We start from the raw sequence: 27,494 nt of genomic DNA, 5'->3' as shown, positions 1-27,494 counted from the left end.
AGCAGTGGAATGGACTGTACCACTTCAGACTGAAAGCACTCTAATATTTCAGGGTAATGGTTCTAACCTAGCCCACTGCCCTACTGTGGAACATTAAAATATTTGTTTGCCCCAACTGCAGTCTGAAGCAGTATAGTCTATTCTACCACGTCAGGACTTTTCCGACTACATTCTGCTTCAAGTCTAGACCAGGCTGTAGCTGCAGGAGAAGGGGAATTTTTATGGCTCAGTTACCATCATGGCTTTATTACTACAGTTTGTTTCCACTGGCAATGCTACTACAAAATATGGAGGGGGGGTAAGGAAGGAACTCCAGGTGCTTGACGATAGATTTATTTCAGGCCAAATGCTTTTAAGAATGCCCCTTCATAGTTACTATATGAGTTACTATAGCAGTTGGTGCACTTGATAAGAATTGTTTCTTAAAACACCACTCAAAGAAGAAGGATTATTCCGAAATGTGACAGGCCTAAAATAAATCTTTCCATAGGCACTTGCAGTTTTGTCCTCTGTGTCCCCCATCAGTGGATGTGTGGCTGTTTCACTACAAAAATACACTTGCTACTTTACCTGACATTGTACAGGCACTTTTCCCCATAACTGAATTTGAATGGTTGCTCTTGACTACAAGCCGAACTGAGTTCAGAACACGGACTGTGAGGTTCTTTCTTGATTTTCACTGGGAGACCATGAAAAGCCACTGGAAAGACGGGGGGAAAAACAGAAAAATCATCAAGTACAAGCAATGCAATCAGATGCGAGAATCAGGAGACCACATATGATTTGGGTCCATTTTAAAGCCGACATTGGATGAACTGAAATTGTTTGCCTATAAGGCATCTTATATAGCCTGCCTTGTGTTTAAAATCAGGCTTCTATTGATAGGAGTGGGGGAAACATTAGCATAGCAGGTTTACCTTTTAGGGAAGACTCCAGACCATCAGAACTTAGGAACTATGGCTCCGTCTGTGATATTGTGGCCTTGGTCAGCAGCATGCTCCTAGTATGCTAACACTGCATACATTATGAACAAGGGCTGAATTTATACATGAATATGGCTGCATGGAATAGTTCACAAGCAAGCACATTTCAGGCATGCCCAACGCCTCATTAAAAATGGGAATCAAAAAGCATATTCTTGTGCTATGTAAACTCTTAATATATAAAGGATTTCAGATGTTAAAAGACACATTTATAGCCCTCATGAAAATATGATAAGAAAATGCTTAAGGATCAGGACTGTAGCAAAAAGAAGAAACACAAATTAAGATTTATTTCCTTCCAAAAAAAAACTTTCACAATGTTCAAACCAACCCACCATGTTCCCTGCCCAACATGCCATCATCTCCTTTCAGACTGGAAGGGAACTGATGCAATTTAGCACTCCCAACCACATGTACTAATGCTTCCTGTTCTCTTCTACAAAGGCTACACAAACAAATGTCGATTCCCTATTACAAGCACAGAACAGGTGCACCGAAGCCGTATGTCCATCAACTCTGGTTTGGCACCTTCCAGGATTCATGGAAATGATACCCAAATCCAGTGCATATATTACTTCCACATACCTAAAATAAGCAAAGTAGCTGCAGGCCTGTAGTTCATTATATTTCCAATTTTTCCTTCAATGTGGGGCAAGTTATCCTTCCTCCCCTTGGTTTATGGGACTAACAAAATTCATGATTAATTAAATCACTGGAGTAAAAATGCAGTGCCAAAAGAGAGAGTGTGTATGGGTGCGAGTGAGTGAGTATTATCAGGAACTTCTTGGGGTGTCTAATAGACATTGGAGGCACCAGGGATCCTTTGTGCTATTAGCACTTTTATCCTTTAAAATTGAAGCATGGCCAAGTTCCCAGCTCATTAGCAAGGAAACCATGACCCATTTACATTTGTTTTTAGCTACTATAATTTATATCACAGATATTGCACTTACTAGGAGAAAAGACTTGAAAATATCATTACGGGAGAGGGAGCAACTTTTAGCTATAAAAACAACGTAGCTCAAATAAATTCCTAGCTCAACAGCAAAATGACTTCGTCCATTATCAGCATCCAGCATTGCCATCAATAGCTCACTGATCTAAGTTGTGGAGCAACTTGTAATTTAGACATAATTTTATAGCTTGTACTCAAGAACATACACGGTTGGATCCAAGCAGTCCAGGACAATCCTTTGCATGCTTACTCAGACGTAAGTCCCACAATGTTCAAAGGGACTTACTCATAAGTGGCACTCAAGTGTCATTACAATAAAATGGGACTTCAGTCATGATTCACTATCCCCACTTATTTCAATGGGACAAGCATAACAAACCTAGGCTAGATCCAATTCATTATGTGGCAATTCCACAGACTGCTTCCTTTAAAATAAAATAAAAAATCCTTTGGAGCATTTATTTTATTTATTTCCTTACTTTTAGACTCTGCCTTCCTTTCATCAAGGAATCCAAGGCAGCATACCTGTGGTTCCAAGGTGGTCTCCAGCTTAGTTTCAGCAGGATAATGGCCTCATGTGTTTTCAGACCATACCCTGGGAAATCCTTCTAGCTGGTATGTAAACTAGAAAATAAAGGTCTTTCTATATTAAGAATAAAATAGCTCAAGTTTAAACCTCCTAACCCTTTCCCAAGGTAGTTAATCGCAAGATTTTAAATACAAAGGCATTAAGCAAAATTTATTCCTTATGAAGAGGAGCTACTTTTACTTACACCAACTTAACCCCCCCCTACACACACATTTAAATAATTCTAGGACAAACAAATCAGGCACACAACTCTAAAGAGCAGCCTTCTAAGACTGGTGTCTTCTTGGTGTAGTTGCACTACAACTCCCATCATCTATGACCATTGGCTATTCACTTTTTACATGGGTAGAAAAGGATGTACAAGTTGGAATGTTAATGCTTAAAGACTACCACATCGGTTTTAATAAGTAAAATAATAAGTAAAATATTAAGACTGAAAAAATGGAAATGGACTGCCTTCAAGTCGATCCTGACTTATGGCACCCCTATGAATAGGGTGTTCATGGTAAGCAGTATTCAGAAGGGGTTCCCCAAAGCCTCCCTCTGAGGCTAGTCCTCCCCAGCAGACTAGGGCCTGCTCAGCTTGCCACAGCTGCACAAGCCAGCCCCTTCCTTGTCTGCAACTGCCAGCTGGGGGGCAACTGGGCTCCTTGGGACTATGCAGCTTGCCCACAGCTGCACAGGAGGCAGGGCATGTAACCCCTGAACCACTCACTGTGCAGTGATCTTTAGCTGGACCTTTACACCCAGGAGACACGAGTGGGGATTTGAACTCAGACTCTGGACTCCCAGCCAGGCTCTCCTCCCCACTTAGTATAGGAGTAAAACATTTTTTTAAAAAAAGCGACCCTGTGCTGCCACTGTGACTGCATGTACATCCCCAGTACCTGCTCAAAGCAGTTGGGATCTCTCACAGAGCCACCACATGATTTGGTTTAGCATGGCATGCAAACTAGTCCATCAATATTCATGTTTAGAATGACGTCCACTTGGTTCCAGCACGGACAACGAATAGTATACAAAATAGGTAAACGACCAACCTTTATTGGCAAGTTTTCAAATTACCCAGACATTTTCAATAGTTCTACTGTGGAAAGAGAATCCAGTAGACAATAATGTATAGTTTTTAAAACTCTTCTTAGGTTTTAATGGAATATGAACTACATCTACCAAATAGAACAATCAGGATCCAAGTGTGCTGGTAGCTACTGAAGACATCCCAAAGAGCCAGTTTGGTGTAGTTATTACGGGTGAGAAACCTGTGGCCCCTCCAGCTGTAGTTGGACTCTAATTCCCACCAGCCCTAGCTGACTTTGGTTAATGGTCTGGGATGACAGGAGTTGTAGTCCAACAAAAGCTGGCGGGTCACAGGTTCCCCACCCTTGGCTAGAGTTGGGAGACCAGGGTTCAAATTCCCACTCAGTCATGATGCTCACTGGGTGACCTTAGGCCAGTCACCACCCCTCGACTTAACCTATATCAGTGTTGTTGCAAGGATAAAATGTGAGGAAGGGGAAAACAATGTACGTCACCTTGAGATCCTTGAAGGAAAAGATATAAATGTAATCAATAATAATTTAAGAATTCCAGAGCCATGACTGTTCCTCAATGCCATATAAATAATGTATGTGTTGATATCAAGCAGTCATCTTTGTTTTTCCAAGAGTGTTATGTTCACCAAGCATTTTATCTGGGTCTAAAGGCCTATTCTGTGTTACTGAAGAAGTAATATGAGAATCAGACTTATTATACAAACAATTTCCAGAACTGGAAACAATTATTATTTTTTAAAAAACCTGCCTAAAACAACACATTCCTGTCCCTTTTAAATGCTCATATCCCACACCCAACACAAAACTACAGACGGGTCCCAGTTTCTTTTTCTAACTTTGCTCCTTCCATTTCCTTCTTTGCAGTGAGTTTGCTATGAAAAATGCATTCCCCTTCTTTATTTTAAAATGAGGGGACCGCAGAGACTCCCACATCACAAGCCTATGTGGAGAAATGCTGGAGTATTTCACCACAGCATGGAGAAGCTGAATGGCTGCTAGCAGGCAGTTTTCCAGCTCACTGGCACTGGGACAAGAAAAAGCAGTGCATTCATTTTGTGCAATTTGCTTTACCTTCCCACATGGAGTTGGTGCATGTAAAAGGCTGTTAAGTACTAAATTATTCCTTATCAAATCACCATCATCTGGAGTCATGATCAACACTAATTAAATTACTTTCACTGAACACGGCTCCTGCCTTCTGCCTCAGCTGCAAGGTATATTTTATTTTGCTTACAGAAAAGGACTAGCTAGTTCCAGCATACAGAACTAGGAGGCTGGCGTGCTGAAGTTTTAATTAAAGTTCATCCCACCTTCTTCGGGTTATCTGAGACGCAGCATCTCAGAGGTTAACTCTTTCATCTCATGGGGGGGGGGGACCGGGGAAGGAAGCCTCAAAAACTCCAAAGGGCAATCCACTAAGCATCATTTCTGTACAATCTCCACTGAGAGAGGCAAGAATTTCCAAGCAGTAGTGTTGGGCAGACTATCCTCCAAGGGATTCCCTGTGAAGTTTCCGTTTACTGGGCAAAACTTTTATCCGCAGTATCTTAAAGTGGGCCTGTTTGTTACAGAAGAGGCAAACTTACTCATTTGATTCAGATGTATTTTTATTGTTTCAAATCTATTTAAAGCTTCAATGAATTATAACAGCACAGTAACCAGATGCTAAAAAACACATTTTTAGTGCCAAAAATAAGCCTCCCATTGTCACCCCCTTTCACTGTTCATGTTATGTTACAATCACATTCTCTACTGGAATCTTTGAAACTTTGTTTAAAACAGAGTGGAGGTCTCTGGATAAATTCATTACCTTCTATCAGCATCTATATGGAAAGAGTAAGAAAATAATAAATAAGCATAAACAATTCAGCCATCTGGTTCTCTATTCCTTGGAGACAAGGAAAACGAGACCTTCTCCCAAAATTGCTTCTGAAGAACATTTCTAGATTGCAAAGGTGCCTATCTTATCTAGGAAAGATTAGAACAGTACATGTTATACAAATTGTTGTTACTGATTTGGAGAAATAATTCTGTCATTCAGCGCTCTCCAAATAAGTCTTTTAGTGCTAAGCCCACATATCATCTAATATAAAACTAAGCCCTAGGAGGAAAGTAGTAAAAATTAGGCTGAGCACTTTCAGCTAGAATAAACACAAGTACCGCTCCTTGGAAGATAAGAATTAACGGTGTCTTTTAGAAGTAGATTATTATGCCAATGGGAAATGCAATTTCATAGAACCATAGAGTTGGAAGGAACCTATAAGGCCATCGAGTCCAACCCCCTGCTCAATGCAGGAATCCCACTTAAAGCTTTCCTGACAGATGCCTGTCCAGCTGCCTCTTGAATGCCTCCAGTGTTGGAGAGCCCACCACCTCCCTAGGTAATTGGTTCCATTGTCGTACCGCTCTAACAGTTAGGAAGTTTTTCTTGATGTTCAGTCGAAATCTGGCTTCCTGCAACTTGAGCCCATTATTCCGTGTCCTGCACTCTGGGACGATCATGAAGTGATCCTGGCCTTCCACTGTGTGGCAACCTTTCAAGTACTTGAACAGTGCTATCATATCTCCCATCAGGCTTCTCTTCTCAAGGCTAACGTACCCAATTCTTTCAGTCTGTCCTCCTAGGGCTTTGTTTCTAGTCCCCTGACCATCCTCATTGCCCTTCTCTGAATCTGTTCCAGTTTGCCCGCATTCTTCTTGAAGTATGGTATCCAGAACTCAAAATGAGGCCTAACCAGGGCCAAATAGAGGGGAACTAATACTTCACATGATTTGGAAACTATACTTCTGTTGATACAGCATAAAATAGCATTTACCTTTTTTGTAGCCACATCACACTCTTCGCTCATATTCAGCTTGTGATCAACAACAATCCCAAGGTCCTTTTCGCATGTCATACTGCTGAGACAAGTATCCTGCCCCCCCCATCTTACAACTGTGCATTTGGTTTCTTTTTCCAAGGTGTAGAACTTTGCACTTATCCCTGTTAAATATCATTCTATTGTTTTCAGCCCAATGCTCCCGCCTATCAAGATCACTTTGAATTTTGTTTGTCTTCCAGGGTATTAGCTATCACTCCCAATGCTGTATTCTCTGCAGATATGATCAGCATTCCCTGCACCTCCTCATCCAAGTCATTAATAAAAATGTTGAATAACACTGGGCCCAGGACTGAGCCCTGCGGTACTCTGCTCATTACCTCCCCCCAGTTTGAGAAGGAACAATTGATAAGCATTGAGTACAATTCTGTAGCCGACTGTAGATCCACCTGATAGTTGTTCCATCCAGCCCACATTTAGCTAGCTTGCTAAGCAGAATATCATGGGGCACTTTGTCAAAAGCTTTGCTGAAGTAGAGATATATTATGCCCACGGCATTCCCAATCTATGAGGAAAGTTACCCGATCAAAAAATGAAATAAGATTAGTTTGGCAGGATTTGTTCTTGATAAATCTGTGTTAGCTTCTAGTAATCACTGCATTGTTTTCAAGGTGCTTACAGACTAACCGCTTTATAATCTGCTCCAGATCGATGTCAGGCTGATTGGTCTGTAGTTCCCAGGTACCTCCTTTTTGCCCTTTTTGAAAATAGGGACAACATTAGCCCTCCTTCAGTCATTCAGCACTTCACCCATCCTCTAAGATTTCACAAAGACAGCAGTTCAGAGAGTTCTTCAGCCAGGTCCTTCAATACTCTAGGACGCAGTTCATTGCGCCCTGCAGATTTGAACTCATTCAAAGTGATTAGGTATTCTTTGACCATTTGTCTATCAATTTCAAGCTGCAATACTGCCCATTCAACTTCACGTTTCCCAAGAGGGTCATAAACCCTCTTTTGGGAGAAGACTGAGCCAAAGAAGGAATTGAACACTTCTGCCTTTTCTCTGTCATCTGTTATCATTTTGCCATCCTCACTGAGTAGCTGTGCCACCATTTCTTTTCTCTGTCTTTTACTATGGATGTACCTGAAGAAAGCTTTTTTGTTGCTTTTGGCATCTCTTGCTAACCTCAGCTCATTCTCAGCTTTAGCTTTCCTGACGCCATCCCTGCAATTCCACGCTACCTGTCTGTGGCCTGGCCTTCCTTCCAATTCCTGCATGTGTCCTTTTTTGTTTTCAGGTCATCTCTAAGCTTTCTGTGAAGCCACAATGGCTTCTTCTGCTCTCTTCTCCCTTTTTTTCTTGATGGAATTGTTTGCAATTGTTCTTTTTTTAGAAACTCCCAGCCATCTTGGACTCCTTTTCTCATTAGGGTCGCTTGCCATGAAACTTTACTTATTGTTCTGTGTTTATTAAAATCGGTTTTCCTGAAATCCAGGGCACACATACAGCTACTCTCAGCTTTTGCTTCCTTTAAAATCAAGAACTGAAGTATAGCATGGTCACTTTCCCCCAGAGTTCCCGTAACTGCAACTTCATCCACCAAGTCATCTCTATTGGTTAGAATCAAGTGAAGGATAGCTGATCCTCTAGTTGCTTCCTCCACATTCTGTAGGAGAAAGTTCATTCTCCTATATTTCTGTGCAGGAATATATATTTTTTACATATAACGTGACTCCACCTCCCTTTCTATATCTTCTGTTCTTTTTGAACAAGTTGTATCCTTCAATTGCTGCATTCTGGTCATGGGAGTCATCCCACCAAGTTTCAGTTACACCTATCAAATCATATTTACTCTCCTGTATTAAGAGTTGAAGTTCGTCCTGTTTGTTTCCCATACTCTGGGCATTAGTATACAAACACTGAAGACCATGTGACTGACGGTCTGGATTGCTTCCTACATTTTTATGAAGACTATTACTGAGCCCCATTAGAGTCATTCCCTCAGTTCCTTTTACTCTGCACAAGCCTTTGTTCATCATTACCACCAAGTTTATGTCTCCCTCCCCCTTAGGATTCAGTTTACAGATCACCAAATCCTTTGACGGTCATCTTCTCAAATCCCACAGTCCAGGAAGTTTCTGTGAAATGCCCTTCCATAAATCACACATAAATAAACTTAAGTAAGCAAATGCCTGCATTAACATGCAGGATTCTGTACTGATTTTATAAGACCTAGGCATTTTTCCCTTGATATGGCTTCCTTTGCTAATCTCAAGGATCTGACGCTCACCTAGGAAGCTTGTACAAAACGTGCTAGCAAAAAGAGAGTCATTGATAGAAAGGACAGGAGAATAGTTGATAGAAACATCAAGTCTAAAGGAAGCTTCTGCAAACTACTTTTCAAATTTTGCTGAGAACAATGAAAGAAGCAACTCACACACACCGACAAGGCCTCCTCATCTCAGGGAGCCAAGCACACAAGGATAATAAGGATGCTGGTACTGGATGTGAACTACAGTGACCTACAAGAAGAACAAGTTAGGAATGATGGGCAAAGCTGGAATGAAGAAAAGTCCTCCCGGGGTACTTCTGAGTAAAAAGCTGGAAGATATCTCCAATTTAAAATATTGTGAACTAACATTCCTGGCCTGATCAGAATGAGCAAAAGATTAAGCCTGGGGTAAGACTTCAGTGTTCCATGCATACACACAGACACACTCTGAGCAGATCACAGGACTTTTACTGTTTGCATATGACCTTTGACAAGCTCTCACCACAGACACTTAAGTTCTGCAACGTGCAGAGTTCATAGAGCAAAAGATAACATGTATATTAAAATCTATAAAAGCAGAGACATTCATGCAGTGACTGGTGCAAAACATTGCCAACAGCAAATCATTAGCTTCTGCAAACCTGCATGTAACGCACATTTATCAATGCTAGATCCAAAAGCGTACAAAAGAAAAACTTTGTGTTTTACCAGAAAAGAAAGTAACAAAAGACACAAGATTTGCCACAAAAAACATAAACCAGAAAGGGATGTCTTGGCTAGTTCTCCCACACATCCTAATACAAAGCACTTTTTTTAAAAAAAACCTATGTCTTCAAGAAAGCTTTACTCACTTTCAGCCCAATCAAGGAATTTTAGAAGTGATCTGGAATGAAGAGTCTTATAACGAAGCAATATGTACAGGGCACATGCTTTTTCATGAGAGTGAACAGAAAAGATGGGCCAGCCATAATCCTATCTCAGCTGATCTCACTCTGTCTCCAAATGAACTGACTGAGATGACCTCAATTAATATGCAGTTAAATTCCAGAGGCAGAAGGCTACTCATAAAACCCACAGTGTTGAAGATTCGTTAAACCCATCTACCTGCCCATGCATAAGACTTAGAGCAGCAGGCACTTCAGATCCATCACCACTGCCTCTCAAAGATTCTTTTCCAGTACATTTCCCTCTGCCAAGCCCTCCCTCCCCCTGCTTTCTCCAGCTCGCAAAAATCCATTACTAAAGGGTCTAATCTCAGCTATCAGTGCAGAGTGCCTTTTAGGGAACCATTAAACCATTTCTCTTGTTTACAGTGCCTGAAGAAAGATGTGAATTATGTCTGTGACAAAGTGGGTGATAACGTTTCTAAACTGCGATCAAAATGCAAACTGAAATACATTTAAAGGACAGGGGCCCTGATTTTGTTTTTGTTTGCAATTTTCTTCACCTGCTCAAAAGTGGGCAAATGTTTCCCGCTGAAGTTTTTTTTTTTAAGAAGCAAACCTTGCAGGGGAGGGAGGGTGGGACTGTGATAATGATGTTTATCATCTCAAGTATCTTTAGGTAATACAAAAAGTTTATTACCAAGAATGCAATCCCCCACCCCACCCCACCCCCCAAAAATGGCTACAGGATTGCCTTGATGGGCTCTGCTACTAATAAGTGCTCTTGACAAAAAGAACAATCATTAATATTTTTTTCCAAAAGGAATCAAGAATTGCTGATGCTAAAAATACATTTGTAACAATACTACCCTAATCACAATGTTCGTGTCTTTTACAGACTTGAGTTCTACCAAAGAGATGCAAGGCTGACATCTCACTAGATGCATTCTAGACTAACGTATTCATATGAAAACACTGAAGATGCACTGAAAACAACGTTACACTTACTGGCTGTTCTTCATGTGGCTCTGCAGTCCAACAATCGAGAGCTACACATGTGGAGGTCAAATCACGGAAACTAAAGCAGTCTTTCTCCCCTCCTTCACATTGACTAATGTCTAGTGTCTTTTGGTACCAAGAACCTTAGCCGAGGAACTAGTGCCTTACCCATTTAGTTCCACCCAGATGCCATGAAGGTGGATCCATGAAAGCACCACAGTTGGGAAATACATGGTTTGACTGCTCATGAAACCATTTGAACAAGTAGTAGTCATTCATGTGCAACTCTGTTTTGCCTTTCATAGCCTCTGTGCAGTCTCACAACTGGGAGATTTTTGAACTTGAACTTGGAGAAGGGGGTTGAGCAGGGGTGAGAAACTTGAGGCCTAGCGGCCAAAAAAGTGTTTTTAAATTTGTATATTTGTTTTTAATGTTCTTAATTGTTGTAAACCACCCAGAGAGCTTCGCCTATGGGGCAGTATACAAATGTAATAAATAATAATAATAATAATCTGGCTTTTAATTTAATTAAAGCTTTTTAATCTCAGTAGGCTGAAAGCAAAAAGTAAGGTAATGTCAACCTCTGTCGTAGAACTTCAATATGCCAATGATAATGTAGTCTCTGCACCTTTAGAGAAAGTTCTTCAAATTATCCTAAATGTCTTCGCAGAAGCATATGGAAAGCTTGGGCTCTCACTTAATATTAAAAAAACCAAGTACATCAACAGGTGCGAACTAGTCCCTGTGTAGCCATCAATCCAGCTTAATAGTGTGACATTGGAGAATGTTGATCATTTCCCCTATCTTGGCAGCCATCTCTCTGTAAAAGCTGACGATGCTGAAATTCAACACTGTCTGAGCTGTGCGAATGTCGCATTCTCCCAAATGAAGCGTAGAGTGTTTGAGGATCGGGATATTCGCAGGGAGGCCAAAATGCTTATTTACAAAGCCATTGTACTACCGACCTTACTGTACGCCTGTGAAACATGGACCATTTATAAACGCTACTCCCAAGTTCTTGAAAGATTCCACCAACGCTGCCTCCAGAAAATTCTGGAAATTACTTGGGAAGACAGACTAATGTGTTTTGGAAGAAGCAAAGACTACCAGTGCTAAAACAATGATCCTTCAACATCAACTTTGCTAGACCAGCCATGTTGTTTGAATGCCTAATCACCGTCTTCCAAAGCAGCCACTTTACTCCCAACTTAAGGATGGAAAATGGAATATCGGTGGACAGCAAAAGAGGTTTAAAGATGTTCTTAAAACAAATCTAAAAAAATGTAAAATGAACATCAACAACTGGGAATTCTTGGCCCATGAATGTCCCAAATGGAGGTTAGCTATTATCAAAGGTGCTGTGGACTTTGAAACAGCATGAATACAAGGTGAACGGGACAAACGAGCTAAGCAGAAAGCACATCAAACAAATCCTCATCGCAACCATCTTCCATCTGGAAACCTATGTCCACACTGTGGGACGCTGTGTGGATCCAGAATTGGCCTCCACAGTCACTTATGGACCCACTGTTAAAGACCTCATCTTGGAAGACAATCTTACTCAGCCATGAGTGATCACAATGAATAATCAGAACTCTTCCTAGGCTATACCCCTCAATGGCCCTGCTTTCCACCCCAAGTGTTTTTACCAAGCCAGAAAGTGGCCTTGAATTCTGATGATGCCTCTTGCTTGTCTCAATGGAGAACAGAGAGGGGTGTGTGAATGTGTGCAGAAACTAGCCTATTGTATAAAAGTAACATTTACATTAGTTGGTCCACCCACTTTTGCCCCACCCATCATTGGCATTTGGCTCTCAGAAGGGAAGGCAATCTTCCCGGGTAGAGGACCATTCACATCAATGTTCTGTAAGACTGCCCTGTCCGTATGGGCTTCTTTATTGGCCCCAATATCGATGGCCTAGTGTGCGTCACAGCCAACTGGTAATTGTACAGTTTTTGCCACTAACAGCCCTCTACAAAGTATTGCTGAAGAAACTTGGGCTTGTATTGAGTGAACATTCATCTTCAAAGGGAAGGGACAAATTTGCCAACTTCACAGTTAAATTTCAGATGTAATCCAAGTACTTATTGTCTGGGAATACACATTAACTATCATGCGCATTCCTGCACAGATAAAAACTAGGAGCTTGCAAACACAAAGGAAGAGTGCACGGTGGATTTAGAATTAAAAACAGGCCTATGTCCTGGTTAACATGAAGCATGGGTCAGAGCAGGGTACTACCAAGAGACACTCTAAGCCGGGTTGCAGAGCAGGTTATTTCCATGTATCTTAGGAAACTGAGTGTCATATAAAGCTCCCTGTTTATCAGTTCTCCTAGTGTAAGTAAAATGCTACAAAAGCACAACGTTAAAGAGGTGGCAATCTAATGAATGCTTACCAAGTGGACAAAAGCATGATGCTGCAGTGTAAGCTAGAGGAATCTTGTGGGATATACATTTAAGAAACTTCTGTTTGGACAAGAAAATATTATGTCCTTTAAAATGGGATATATTAGCTGAGATAGCTTCCAAGGCTGTACACACACTACAAAGTGCTTCCATTAACCACACCTGGAGGGGGATGGGTTGATCTGTCGATCAGTTGTGAAATCTCTTTGAAGAAGCTCCCACCGGATTTTACAGTAAAAAGGGGTGGGGTTTGACTAGCATTGTGTGCCCCCATTTTCAGAATAGAGAGGTGGAAACGCACTGGAACTGGCAAAACAGGAAGTGTGTTTCTACCCCAAATTGAACTTTAGATGAGTTCCTCCTGCTCCATTACCACTCAACAGGAGAAGATATTTTTTACAATGTACTATAAGATGCATGAAAAAGTATTAGAGGGTTGTTTGGAAGAGGGACTGAGCAATTACACCCATACTTCTTGCATGTGGAATTTTTATAGACACAAAAAGAACATCTTCAAACACCTAAAAAAAACCCACTAGATCTTCCATGCTCTTAAATGGATCTTCAGAAGATGGGTGCTGGTGTGTTAAAAGATCTGGGATCAAGAGACAGCGCATTAGTTGAACTCTTGCCAGTGACAGAAGGAGAGGATTTCACAGTTGTTTTGGTAAAGCTTGGCATGTAAGCATGCATGTTGACCACAGTGCATGTTATCAGAGGTTCTGGAGAAAAGTGTTAAGTACAGAACCTGTCCCACAGAATTGGAAATGAAGCTTCCAAGGAATCAAGATTGAGTCCCACAGTGCTGCAAAGTTAGAGATAGTCCCCGGTGACAGAAAAAAATGCTGTCTATACCTATGCACCTATTTGATAGTACTAAAACCCCTCTATTCTAGGGACATCTCTGAAGAACTTGGGACAGAGATGAAGGATGGTGCTCCCGATGCAGCATTAGATACATTCTTGAGGAGCACCTTCGTCTGGGAATAGTACAGATGCCATGGGACTTGAATCCAGATAGTCCACAAATATATCCATATCTTTAAGATAGTGGAATGGAAATGGAGCCATGCTGTAGTCCATTTGTCTCAATCCAAACTGTCAAAGTAGGGCTGGCACTGCAGATACTGTTTGGCTTAGAAAATTAAAGGTGAACCTTTGGGATTGTCAGGAAGATCCAGGTGGGTGCCTGGTTCACTTTTTTGGGAGAGAGAAGAAAGATCACCTCACCACTCTTCTTCTCCTTAGCTGAAAGAGAATACTGTCTGCACCAGAGACACTGGCTCTTCTTCACTAAGCATGCTATCCTATATCTTATCCTCCAAAAACAGAGGCAATACCTAGAGCCCTCCAGATGGGTTGGACTACAACTCCCATCAGCCCCAGAAAGCATGGGATAACCTTCCCAAGCATTGGTAAGATTCATTTTCTTCTTCCACTTTCTGAATCCATAACAGTCTTTGCTTAGACACAAGATTATTTGGGGGCATCTCTTTCCTTTTGTTTGAAGGCATCCAGTGTTTCTGGAACCAGCAGGAACACCATTAACAGCCACCTTAGTTTTAGGGTTCTTCGCAAGTTTCTTCAGATCACTTATGGGAAACGTTATAAGCCCCCTTTTAAGCTTAGTAGATGGGTTAGACTGTGTACTAGAACCTGCCTGTTGAGCCCTCTCTACTTTTATCCATGGTATCAAAAATGATCTGAGTGTGTGAGGTCCTGATTTTGTTCCATGATCAAGGTGCTTGGCACCAAAAGACACTACTCAAGGGAAGGGCAACAATGACATCATGGTCCAAAAATCATCCCCTAAAGCCTTAGAAGTTTCACCTGTGCATGGACAGATCCCATTTGTAGGACTCTCGAGACTACAAAGAATAACAGGTTCAAAATCGGATTTTCAAGTATTAGCAATCAACAGTAAACATTGCTTGGATCCTGTGAGCTTGTTTCCTGTCAGCGAAGCCCCATAGTCTTATGCCTTTCTGCCACATGTGCAAAATTCCATACCAAACACAGAAGCAACCAGACCCTACCTAAGCTGTAACTCTGGCCAAGTCAAAGGGAAAGGGCAAAGGCACCATGTCATATCCTGGAGGCTTTGAGAAAGATGTAGCATGATTGGAGTGACTAGCAGCATGGAGACCAATCTGTCCCATTCACCAAACCCCAATTGCAGGGTTCAGAAAACTCCACATGATCAGTCACTGAACCTGAACTGTCCTTCTCATAAAGCTTCCAGGGCATAACTTGGGGACTCCATCACCCCGATAAGCCCTTTTAAAAAACCCACCAGGTTGTCTCCAACTTTCTACTCAAACACATCTCTGCTCTTCACCAAAAGCCTGGCTCCTTCTGGACTCTCTAGAGCATGGCTTGGTCCAGCTGTGGGTTGGCCCAGCTCTAGCTTGGACCACCAAGAGTCACTGGTTACCCTGCCACAGCTGGCTGCATAGGTATGTGTATATAATTGCTGTGATGCAGCATAAGATGCTCCATGCATATGGTGTTGCTGACACAAAAGTCCAGCCCTCAGGAGATGCATGTATGGAAGAATTCAACAGCATCCATACAGCTGATCTCTTCTCCATTACAGAAATTACAATCACAAAAATACACACATTGGAAATATCAAAAGCAAAACAGAACAAAACAAATTGCATGCAATGCTTTTGTGATAGCCAATTATATGTGTTTGAAGACAAACTACAATAAAGCTTTAATACTTGTGAATGTATTATTTCAATATATTGTTCCAACAGATTATAAACAGACACCAATATTTTGGAGATGACTCTACCATCCACTCCCCTTCCCCCTCTGACAATAAGCAGTCAATTTGCATTTTGACATCATCACAGTCCTCCCCTTTTTACAGGGGCTTCAGGTACTACATGTTTTGTCATACTGTATGTCCCTACAAACCATAACACAAATTACCATTTTGTGAAGGATTTATACTAGCCATTACCTTGTCTCACTCAGGAGTACCCATATGGCACTTTGCTTAATGGCTTAATAATAGTCTAAACTGTTCCCATATTACAATTTGCTTCACAGAATTTACTTGCAGGATCACTTATGTGAACAAAAACATTAATACTGAAAGCAGTCTTTAGTTATCTTTTCCCAGAAAGCAAAGCTACAAAACTTGACAATACTTTGGCAAGGATATTAGATGTAATCCAATCCTATCTGGTTTTGCTTTGGCTTCAGATCAGATCCTTCCAACCCACACTAGATTAGTGGATGGAAACAGCATGGCATCTCATTTTTGGAAACTAATTCAGTATGATGAGCCCAAGCACTGGAAGGCTGAGCCAACTGCAATAATGGATCATGTGGGCGAGATGAAGCCATGTGGGACATTTCTCTAACAAAGAAAAAAAGTATAGCTATGCAGTAAACGTTGCCACCTTTCCTAGAAAACAAAGCATCCAAAAAGTATTGTAGATACATTTAAGAATATTGCCTGTTCAAACCCCATCACCATGCCAAGATTTCCCCCCACCTTGCACATAAAAGAAGCACACATGAAGATAACAGAATTCAAAAGAAAATAAATTTCTCTTACGGACACTACACAGTTTGATATTGAGGTAGGCCCATGATGGCCTGGTTATCCTAAGCCAAACCATGGCTACATGTGAGCAAGCTGCTGATGCATTACTAGGAGCTAAGCCATGTTTTGGCTAAGCGTTATGTGCAAACCCATACTCATGGTTTGTCTCCCCCAAACAAAAAAGTGATAAGCGAAGAACAAACTTTAGCTACAGCTTGTGGGGTTTTTTGGACCAAGACAAACCATCAGTCTGGTTTTGCATATAATGCTAAGCGAAAACATGGATTAGCTCCCAGTAGTGCAGCAGCCTGGGAGAGGAGTAATGTAGCCACAATTTTTGCTCTGTACACCAGCACATTTGCTCATTCATGCTTAGCCATAGTTTGGCTTAGTGTTACGTGCCAACGGGGCCACTACGAGCCACTGGATGCCTTAGAAGGTAATAGACTCCAGAGGTTGTCAAGAAGAGACTGGATGGACCCCTATCAGGGATATGCTGTATTAGTAGGTTCCCTGCATCACCAGGTGGTTGAATTAGATGTGACCCCTTCTAACTCTATGATACTATCAGATATTACAGAACAAAATGCCAGTTTTGAAGGTTCTGTGCCAGCAAAGCATTGCTCCCTTAAGATACTTATTTTAAAATAGTGGTACTCCATTCCAAAAGCTCAAGATGGGCAGTAGCCCACATCATCCTGAGACCATAAAGTTCCATGAAACCACCATCACTCAGTTGAGCCTAACCCCATATTAACACTTCCATATTTTTACTAAGGGCTGGGGCTCTCCCAACCTCTCCCATATATTCTAACTCCTTAATTTTCCAAGGAGAAATAACTTTCTCATTCTCAGTTCTTATTCCACTGTGGAATATTAGGGTTTCCATTCCTGTACCACTTCCTTGGGAAGAGACATGAAAACTTAACAGAGGGAATTGGAAAGATAAAACAGACAAAAGCTTGCCAAACATACATACAGCCTCTATTGGTTTCAGAAGAAGGTGAGTTTAGTGGCAACTGGGGCCTGCTGTATTATGGTCAATGTAAATAATCTTAGTCAATTATACATAAGAATAAAATGGCAAACAGAACCTAGTTTCCCTGCTGGAAGTATAGACAGGAGGCTACAAAAGTTCCAAGTTCAGCCACAATAGTTGAAGAAGTCACTCACCAGCAAAAGTTATATTTTATGCTGCATACCTTGCTTTATCTAGAGTCCTCTGAATAGGGGAAAGCTTCCAATTAAGCCTTCGCCTCTCCTAAACGTTTCCAACAGAATGCATGAATGCATCATCCTAGCGCTCTGCAACTGAACACCAACTCTCCGACAGGTGTGTTAAGCGCTGTCAGTCTTCATGCTTAGCACCAATGGCTAGCATCATTCCACAGCCCACAATCAACCTCCAGAGATCTGTGATCATACCGATTTTCTCCTTGTTCTTTCCCCTCCGCGCAAAAGAAGTGACAAGGTGAACAGACAAAGACAAGGAATAGGGAGGAGGAGCAGCTTCCACACACACTGCCTTCTCCCTGTAGGACAGGGGAGGGGAACTTCAGGACTGGGAGTTGAATGTGGTCTTCCAGACTTCTCTAATTCTTGAGACTATCTCCAGGCCACAACATGTCACCACGACCACCTTTTAGAGGCCACACGCCTCACTGGCAAGAGCATCCACAGAAATATTTCTAGAGGGATCTAGAAATATTTCTAGACAAGATCTATGAATTGTTACTACAAGTCATTGGCAACCCACTGCACTCTCCATTACATATAGAATTCCATAGGGGGCAAGTGCTCCTCTTTTCCCCTCCTCCCTTCCCCTCCTCCGGACACACTTGTTCACCGGTCCTGCTTCACACGCTCCTTAAGAGTTTTGCCTAGCTGCAATGTGTCCTTGAATTCAGATTATGTCACTTGCTAGCCTGGAGGAAGGATAGAGAGAATCACGTCTCTCAGGTCCGAGTCTAACAACTATATCACACTATAGCATGGCAATTGTGCCAAGTTAAATCTGTTGTAGGTGATGCAGCATTTTATCCTGAAAGTTTTTATCCCACTTGCATGATTTCATCGCTAGCGGAAAATCCACCTTTCCATCTCAAAAGCGAAAGCTCCTTTGCTTCTTCAGCTAAAGACACCCAAGCAGGCTTTGCAGACAGTCAGAAAAATCACTGATAAGACTCTCATGACCCACTGGTGGGAATCCCAGTCGGGATTTGGCTGGTCTTGGAACCTGCTCCCACTTCTCCAATTAGGTAACTACAGCAAGGAAAATATAGCACCCAAGTCTTATTTTAACAAGCCATGAACTCTGCATATTACTGCACTTGAAACCTTAAAGGAGCCACTTATTTAGAATTATTTCAGTGTAACTATAGGGAAGTATGCAGCGGTTGTCCAATTGATTGGATTTACACTTGCAGAGTGATTATGATGCAATCCCAATGAAGACATGGTTGAACCCTAACCAAACGTTATTAGTCATTTATTTATGTTTTTGTTGAGGTAAAAAAGGACACCCTATTGATTAACAAATCACAATTGCAAATATAATTTAAGTATCAAATGAGGAATGCTTCCCCTACACCTCTATGCACACCAGGCACCTTTCAAAACATTAAAAAAAATGGAAGGCCAGCTTGGTACTGTCAAAGAGGAGCTTTCACTAAATGCCAAGGATACTTAACCTGCTTCCAAAACAGCAAAGACAAAGCAATTACAGAAGAAAACTTTTCAATACGCTGCCAGTAAACACCTTGTTAGGCCAAATGACGGATAGTGTCCTAAATTGTTTCAGCTGTTAATAGGCTGGAAATTCACATTACTAGAAAAGATTCTGACAGCTGTAGGAGGAGGAAAAAGAACTTTTAAAAAAGCAGGAGGGCAGGGAGAGCACAGATATACACCAAATTACAACTCTGATACACATTTTACAAGATCATTCATGAGCACCCTATCCGCTACGATTGCTGAAAGCTTCAGCATATATGTTCCACTGGCTCAGTTGCTACAGTACAAACAGCCTTGCTATACATTCTAAACGTAAACTTCGTGCAGAAATGAGATTTCAGACAGTTATTTTAAACCTACTGGCGTCCTCTCCTACACTGGTTATAGTATGGTAATGTTTTAATTTCATTCTAGACATTTGCCTGTTTGCCTCTGGAAATGGCCCTAATTATATGTCTCCTCATCAAATGCAAACAGAGAAAGACAAAAGAAGCATCCCAAAGCAATAACTGATGTGGCAATAAAATCCCAAAAGAAAGATAAAACAACAACAAAACCCAAGAAGACACTTGCATAATAATAGAGGGAGAAAAAGGATGAATAGAAAACTGTCAGGATCACATTCACCTCCTGCCCTGCCTTGGAATATTCCCCCAAAAGGAGATTCCTCCTGTCTCTTATGGAAATGCTCAGTCTTAAAGAAAACAAAAGGGTATTTGAAAACCTGTAGAATGCAGTCATTTAGAAGGTTGTATCCATTCCAACTCTGGGCAGTAGCTATTTTAAAATAGATATTCTTTGTTTCTTTTTACTTGTGTGCCAACTCTTCCTCCCTGCACAACCTAACCCAACCCATATTGATGTTAAACAGTAGGCTCTTTAGAGAAGGGATCTTTATTTTGCTTGCATTATTGTGTTAAAAAAGCAACTTGTCAACAGATGGTACTATAAGAACATCCGTAATACCTACTGAACTAAGCACTCCTATCACAACCCTATCACAGCTATTGCCCATCATTGCAAAGGAATCAGGAGTGAGTGAACCAACTGGCTTCCCTTCTGTCCAGAATCCTTCAGTCTATTCCTGACTACTTTTGGCAGCTCCCTCAATATGAATGCTAGTGGGAAGTCACAAGTGGACCTTACTTATACCTGGAGGAATGTCCCCTTGAATACTGGAGATGAACAAGTCTTCACAGTGCAACCAGGTACTCATATATCACACACAAAACCTATACTGATCTGATTTTGAAGTATGTCCAACTAATCCCCTAAAGCCCAAATCCCTAATTTAAACAGCACAACTGCCAGCATGTGTGGCTGTTCCTTGTGCGCTCCTTATTGCCATGAACATCCTGAGTACACTAATGGGGTATAAGCCAAGAACAAGACGTGGAGGGGGTGTGTGCAGGTTTCATTTAGAGAAGTTGCAGGTTTGGGGATTGGTGAAAAGCATCCAGTGGACACAGTAAGAACTGAAAATTTAGATGAGTTCTTGGATCTTGTGAAAAAGGCAAATTCCATGCTAGCGATAATTAGGAAAGGTATTGAAAATAAAACAGCCAATATCATAATGCCGTTGTATAAATCTATGGTGCGGCCGCATTTGGAATACTGTGTACAGTTCTGGTCGCCTCATCTCAAAAAGGGTATTATAGAGTTGGAAAAGGTTCAGAAGAGGGCAACCAGAATGTTCAAGGGGATGGAGCGACTCCCTTACGAGGAAAGGTTGCAGCATTTGGGGCTTTTTAGTTTAGAGAAAAGGCGGGTCAGAGGAGACATGATAGAAGTGTATAAAATTATGCATGGCATTGAGAAAGTGGATAGAGAAAAGTTCTTCTCCATCTCTCATAATACTAGAACTCGTGGACATTCAAAGAAGCTGAATGTTGGAAGATTCAGGACAGACAAAAGGAAGTACTTCTTTACTCAGCGCATAGTTAAACTATGGAATTTGCTCCCACAAGATGCAGTAATGGCCACCAGGTTGGATGGCTTTAAAAGAAGATTAGACAAATTCATGGAGGACAGGGCTATCAATGGCTACTAGCTGTGATGGCTGTGCTCTGCCACCCTAGTCAGAGGCAGCATGCTTCTGAAAACCAGTTGCTGGAAGCCTCAGGAGGGGAGAGTGTTCTTGCACTCGGGTCCTGCTTGCGGGCTTCCCCCAGGCCCCTGGTTGGCCACTGTGAGAACAGGATGCTGGACTAGATGGGCCACTGGCCTGATCCAGCAGGCTCTTCTTATGTTCTTATCTTTTAGGGTAGAGGTTGGGTATCCTTTTGTGAATCTTATTATGGTGTGATTTAGAGGAGTTTTGCGTATCCTTTGGCCAGTGAATGGCCACAGCTCTGTAGCAGAGCAACTGCATTGAATGCAAAAGTTCCAGGTTTAATCTCCAGCATCTGCAGGTAAGGCTAAGAGAGGTCCTTGTTAGAAGTCCTGGAGTGCTCCTCCTAATCAGTAAAGACAATATAAAGATAGATGGAGCAATAGCCTCAATCACTGTAAGGCATATTTCTATATTGCTCCAGATGTTGCTAGAATCCAACTCCCATCAGTCCCAGGTGGCACAGACAATGGTCAAGGATGTGGTATGTTGTAGTCCAGCAATATTTGGAGGGTCACAGGTTAGCCACCCCTGTTTTAGGGAAAACCAGCTAAGGGTTTAAAGCAGGTGTTTCGTTTTTAAAAAAAACCCTGTTTGCCCTGAATTTCTGCCAAAGCATGCGTTAATACCTCACTGGATGAGGGTTTTGAACAAATAACTGAACAAGGCATAGTGTGTTAAGCAGATTAACAATTTCCAAATATCTGAAACACTCCCAATAAGCAGAACCATCTGAATCCCCTCCTGTTCTTGTCCTGTCCTTCCATTTTTACCTCTCCATCTCCGCCTCACATTCTTAGGCTGAAAACACTCTTCTTTCAGGAGTTTGCATATCTGATGATGGAGAGATAGAGGTTGATAGGTAGGCAAAGCAGCATTTTTTTTGATATTTCAAAGGTAAGCATGGGTAACTTGTGTTGTCCTCCTTCCTTCCCACTCTGCCCTAATGTTACATAAAGTCCAAAGCCGCTCTAAATCACACCATAATAAGAATCACCAAACCAAGTTTGTCAAAGCTTTCAAAGCATGGAGGAAGGTGCAGTGCACATAAATCTCACAGTATAAATGCACACCTAGTTTTATGTGGAATAGTAAAGAGTCAGATTAGGTTTTCAACTCTATTAACTTTACTCAATCATACACTGCACTTCCAAGAATGAGAAACATTCCTGAAACATTTCATACCCCATTTAATTGGCATGTGATTCCCCCCCCCCAAATCTGCCAAAGATCACTGAAGCCTGAAAGCATGTCAAGCTTGTCTGTTGACTCCCATTTCAGGTTCTGCTTTGCCCTCTTATATAAGTAAGTGTTCTCTGTACTTCAGGTGCCTGCCCTCCCAAAACACCTGCCAGAAATACACAAATAGTAAAATGTACGATAATAGTGATTAATTAATAGGCCCGTTACACCAGAATAGTGACTGAGTTCAGAGAAACCACGGGAGCAAGGCACCAGCCATTCGATTAATACAATCCTGAAGATCATTTGGGGATGGCCCACAGCAAAATGGAAAAGCATGGGCTTTATCTGCATCAGATTCTAGATGCAATATCCAATATCTTCAGTTATTTATTATTATTAATTTTTATTTAATTTGTATCCCACCTTTCCTCCCGAAGGAGCCCAGGGCAACAAACACACCAACATAACTTTTTAACAAAAAAACAATCTAAAAACAGTTACAGATAAAAACATTTTTCCATTCAGTGATCTCCAGGTTGCTGGGAACAGTCTCCTTCAGCTATAAAATGCCTGTGTAAGCGGGAAGGTTTTTAATTTCCTTCTAAAAGTCGATAATGAGGGAAACAGACATACCCCACTGGGGAGGGCATTCCACAAACGAAGAACCACCACTAAAAAGTTCCTTAAGTAATGATGGGGAAGCTCCCACAGGCTTAATTTGGAATTGTTCAGAATAAGTTGACCTATTCCCACCAAGTATTTCTGACCAAATAATCAATAAATTCAGATCTGTCATGCCCCCAGTTGGGGATGCAATGAGATCAAACCCCTCCCCCATCCCTGCAAGTCTAAGTCGCTTCCTCCCTATGTCTCCTTACAACCCCTTCCTCTCCCATGTCTTCTTCCATCCCCTCTACCTGGCAGGGCCTTCCAGAAGCTGCATAGGAGGTCTCTTTCCTTCCAGGTGCATACACACCATGAAAGCAGATCTGGTAAAGGTAGTTTTCCAAAAGGCTACTATAGCCCTTTCGAAAGCTAAATTTGCTATGTCTATTTGTACATTATTGGATTGTTGCAATATGTTCTCCATGGGGTTGCCCTTGAAGATGGCTTGGAAACGTCAAATGGACCAAAAGGCAGTAGCTAGATTATTCATATATCTCATATAACTCCTATTTTAAAACAGCTGCATTGGTTGCCAGCTCATTTCCAGGTGCAATTTAGGGTGCTCAAGCTAGTGTTTAAAGCCCTCAACAACTTGGGTCCCAAATATCTGAAAGACCACCTCCTTCCCTACAGACATTCTCGGGTGTTGAGATCAGCAGAAGGGGCCCTTTTGGTAGTTCCAGCACCCTCAGAAGCTGGGGTGGCGGCGGCCGGGGAGACGGCATTCTTTGTAGCCATCCCTAAGTTGTGGAACTCCTTCCCCACTGAAGTGCATCTATATAGCTTTAGGCAAATGCTGAAGGTGCACCTTTTTACTCTGTCCTTTGACACCTGAAATGTATATTTTAGGACCCATCCTATTTTGTGATTCTGGTTGTTTTTAATTGTTTTTAACACTGTATTTTAAGGCTGTTGCAACCCACCCTGGGATCTCTGGATGAAGGTCAGACGATAAAGGCTAACAACAACAACAACAACAACAATGTTGCAATGTGTTGCATCAATGTCAGGCACCACAGGGAACTGACTTCATTCCCCCATTCTTTCCTTCCACTCTACCGTTGCCAGATAAGTGGGTGGGGGGAGGAAGAGAGTTTTATTTTTCCCAGCTGAGATTAAAATCCAAGTCAAAGAAGAATTATAGCTCTGTGATGTTCACCTCATATTTGAGGCAAACATTACAATCCCCACATTTCATATTTCTTAGCTAAGATGTGTATAAGTATCGCCTACACCTCTAGTTGAAAGGATTCTCTTTGGCATGGCTTGGTTGACCACTCCAACTATTGCCAGTCAGAGTAACCAATATCAGGCTATTATTATCATCATCATCATTATTAAATTTATATCCCATCGTTCCTCGCAGAAAGAGCCCAGGTGTACCAACCTGGTTTAAGGTAACTGACGATGCCCATGAAATGTTCCTTCGCGTCATCTCTACAATGAATTTCACACCCACGTAAATATTCAGATCAAACAAATAAAAAGTTACTGTTCCACGATTAAGGCACTCTTGTCAGGTGGATTTAATTATATCACTGTAAAACCTAATTCACTAAAATGGGGTCTATATGCAAGAGGTTACTCAAAGCTTGGGAGGCTACAAATCCTCCAGTATATTAATATTTGTAATATTCAAAATGTTCTAAGTGCAAACACCCAGGGATATCATTGCCATTTGGAATGGATTCTTTTGAATTTCACAATGGGTTCTATGACAGTACTATGAAATGCGAGCCAAATTATTATCAGACCTTGCACGTGTTCCTTATCTCAAGCCAGCATGTTTGCTGACACTTAAATAGAAGCATGTTGCTAAAAAAAGAAAACAAACAGAGATATTGCCATTGCACCTCTGCATGAATGGATGTACCATCAGAGGATAATAAGCCCAAAATGCACCAATTAACTCTAAATATGTGAATAGCTTATAGACCATTATGTTACCTTTGTGTGGAAACCCCATCCCTTCACATGCAAAGATAGCATTAAAAATAAACATCCCCCATTTTGGGTAATTAATGGGCACAGGGGCATACTAAAAAAAAAGCCCTGGTTATTCCTGTGGTAAAAGGGGAGGAAGGGAATTCTAAGCGGAAACAAAGGAGGCAAGTCCCAAACAAGACTGATGTTGCTAAAAATTTCCAACACCTCGCAGTTGCAAAGCTGTTAACTCTGCAAACAAGCAAAAGTTGTAGAATAACGTAGAGTTACAGAAGTCACAGAAGAACATGGAAAAGATGGAAGAGGCCACGTGATGAAGGGTGAGGGGCTGAAGACTTAGAACTGTAGCCCTTTTCTACCTGTGTTGCCACTTCATAGTTGTAATGCCTGAAGAAGGCTTTCAATAAGCCCTGATCTGAATCTGCAGCTTATCAGGCTGTAATACCTGAAGAGAGGCAAAGTGAAAGGGAAGGCTTTTTAAAATACTATTTGAAAAACTAGATCAAGCATGACCCATCATTCCATCCCAAGATCTATTGATACATTTCTCACATTTTGGGTTAATACTCATAACAGCCATGCACAGACCTTCTACACAAATGTGTAGGACACGCAGGACTACAGATTTAGATCAGCTTTGAACACTACAATATGCAGGGAGAAAAGGAGGCACTCAATTTGCACTTCCAGATAAGGTATTAACCAAACAAGAATTTGAACATCTCCAGCACCCTACAGTCCCCATTCTGGGAGCACATGCATCTCACAAGAGAAGATGCACACATTAAAACTGCATGCCATAAAGAAGGAAACTCTTGAGTTACTCGTGCTTCTGTCACTCTTCTGATGGCCTAACTTCAGAAATGGTCCTCAGTTTCCCAGTAATTAATGGAAAATAAAATGGAAAGTTCTACCAAGCTAATAAAATCGTAGAAGGCCAGTACAACCCAAAGGTTCACATATAAACACCGAGTATACAGTAAGAACAGATCACTAGGCTATTTAACAATTTTTCCATTCAATCCATCTAACATGAGAGTTACTATTTGTTATTCTCAAAACCATTCACTGCACTAATATACCAGCAGCTTTGTTTGCTGAGTAAGTTTGTAAACAAAATATGAAAAAACAAGCCAGAAATGGAAGTTGCTAATGACTGACTCATGTTTAGTTCTCTGTAGGCCAGATAGATGCAACAGGACTAAGATATCATAGATGCTGTCCTCATTTATTACTATTACACATTTGCAGGTCATCCTTCTAACTACAGAGCTCAATACTGGAGGTGGGTGAGAGGGAAAAAGACTTCCTTTTGTTGGGGGGGGAGAGAAAATGAGACAGAGATAGGATTGTCATGGCGGTTTTTAGGCACGAATATTAGGTCTAAGACCAGGATGGTTACTTAATTTCTGAGCCATTTTATAAACCTAGAAATTAACTATTATGCATACTCTCTTATACAAACACTTCTGAGTGACCCACATGCCATGAAAACTCCCAGGGAGCTTTTACACAATGCATTTAACTTTGGATTACTGAAGGCTGATGCCATCTTGTGATTTATCAATGCAGAGTTCAAACAAGATATTGAGGGGTGATGGGAATTGTTTCCACCTAACACGATCCCACGCTACTGGATGTGCCTACAAATAAAGGGGCACAGGAGTGCAGGAAAACATAGTGATATTTCTTTCCGAGCCAGTTGGCACAATCATCCAGCAGGATGTGCCAAATAGGTGTGAAAAACCCAGATGACCACCCTCCTGAACGTGGTCACATTACTTACACATATTCCTCTGTAGCATGGGGGTGCACCACTCAAAGGGGGCTCTCATTCTACTAGAGTCATGTGTGAATGGTAACGTAGAAGGAATCACACTCAGAAAAGAAGATTCATGATAAAATCAGTTCTAAAGCAACAAGAGAGCCTCCCCAAAAATGCTGTTTTTCTCCAGAAATCTCAACTCTGCAAGCCAGTTCCAATGTCTTCTTTCCCCTTTTCTCTACCCTCCATCAGATCAGCTTTCATCCCCATCAGGAACGGATGCTGGAAAAAACCTTTCCAGTCTGACTGTATCAAGTGAGATGGAACCGAGGCATAACTTGTAAAAATTAAGCTACTAAGTAGGACTCATCCTCCACTCTAAGCTCCTTAATGTGGAACCACCCCTTGCAGCTTTCCTCTCTCCCTGGCAATATATGGACAATTATCACCCTATAGGAGGGAGCAGAGACAATAGGATTCCCTGATACAGTCTACTTCTTGCTGGCAGAATTCAAGAAGCATCACCATTGAACAGAAAGCACAGTCCCTTCCCCAGAGTCCTCAAT

At 41.5% G+C, this 27,494-nt stretch overlaps 1 protein-coding gene across 4 annotated transcripts in view; it reads right to left on the bottom strand.

Moving 5' to 3' along the window:
* ETV1 (ETS variant transcription factor 1) overlaps positions 1-27,494 on the bottom strand; it is a 103,896-nt gene that overhangs the window by 44,464 nt on the left and 31,938 nt on the right. For all 4 annotated transcript variants that reach the window (XM_061586525.1, XM_061586524.1, XM_061586522.1 and 1 more), the window contains one exon: positions 571-700. In XM_061586525.1, the coding sequence (XP_061442509.1) occupies positions 571-700 (130 nt within the window). The remainder of the gene's footprint in view (positions 1-570; positions 701-27,494) is intronic.

The sequence above is a fragment of the Rhineura floridana genome, chromosome 10, assembly GCF_030035675.1.
Source record: "Rhineura floridana isolate rRhiFlo1 chromosome 10, rRhiFlo1.hap2, whole genome shotgun sequence".
Classification (NCBI taxonomy): Eukaryota; Metazoa; Chordata; class Lepidosauria; order Squamata; family Rhineuridae; genus Rhineura; species Rhineura floridana.
Note: the sequence above shows the minus strand (reverse complement) of the source record. Positions and strands in the feature narration are given on the sequence as shown.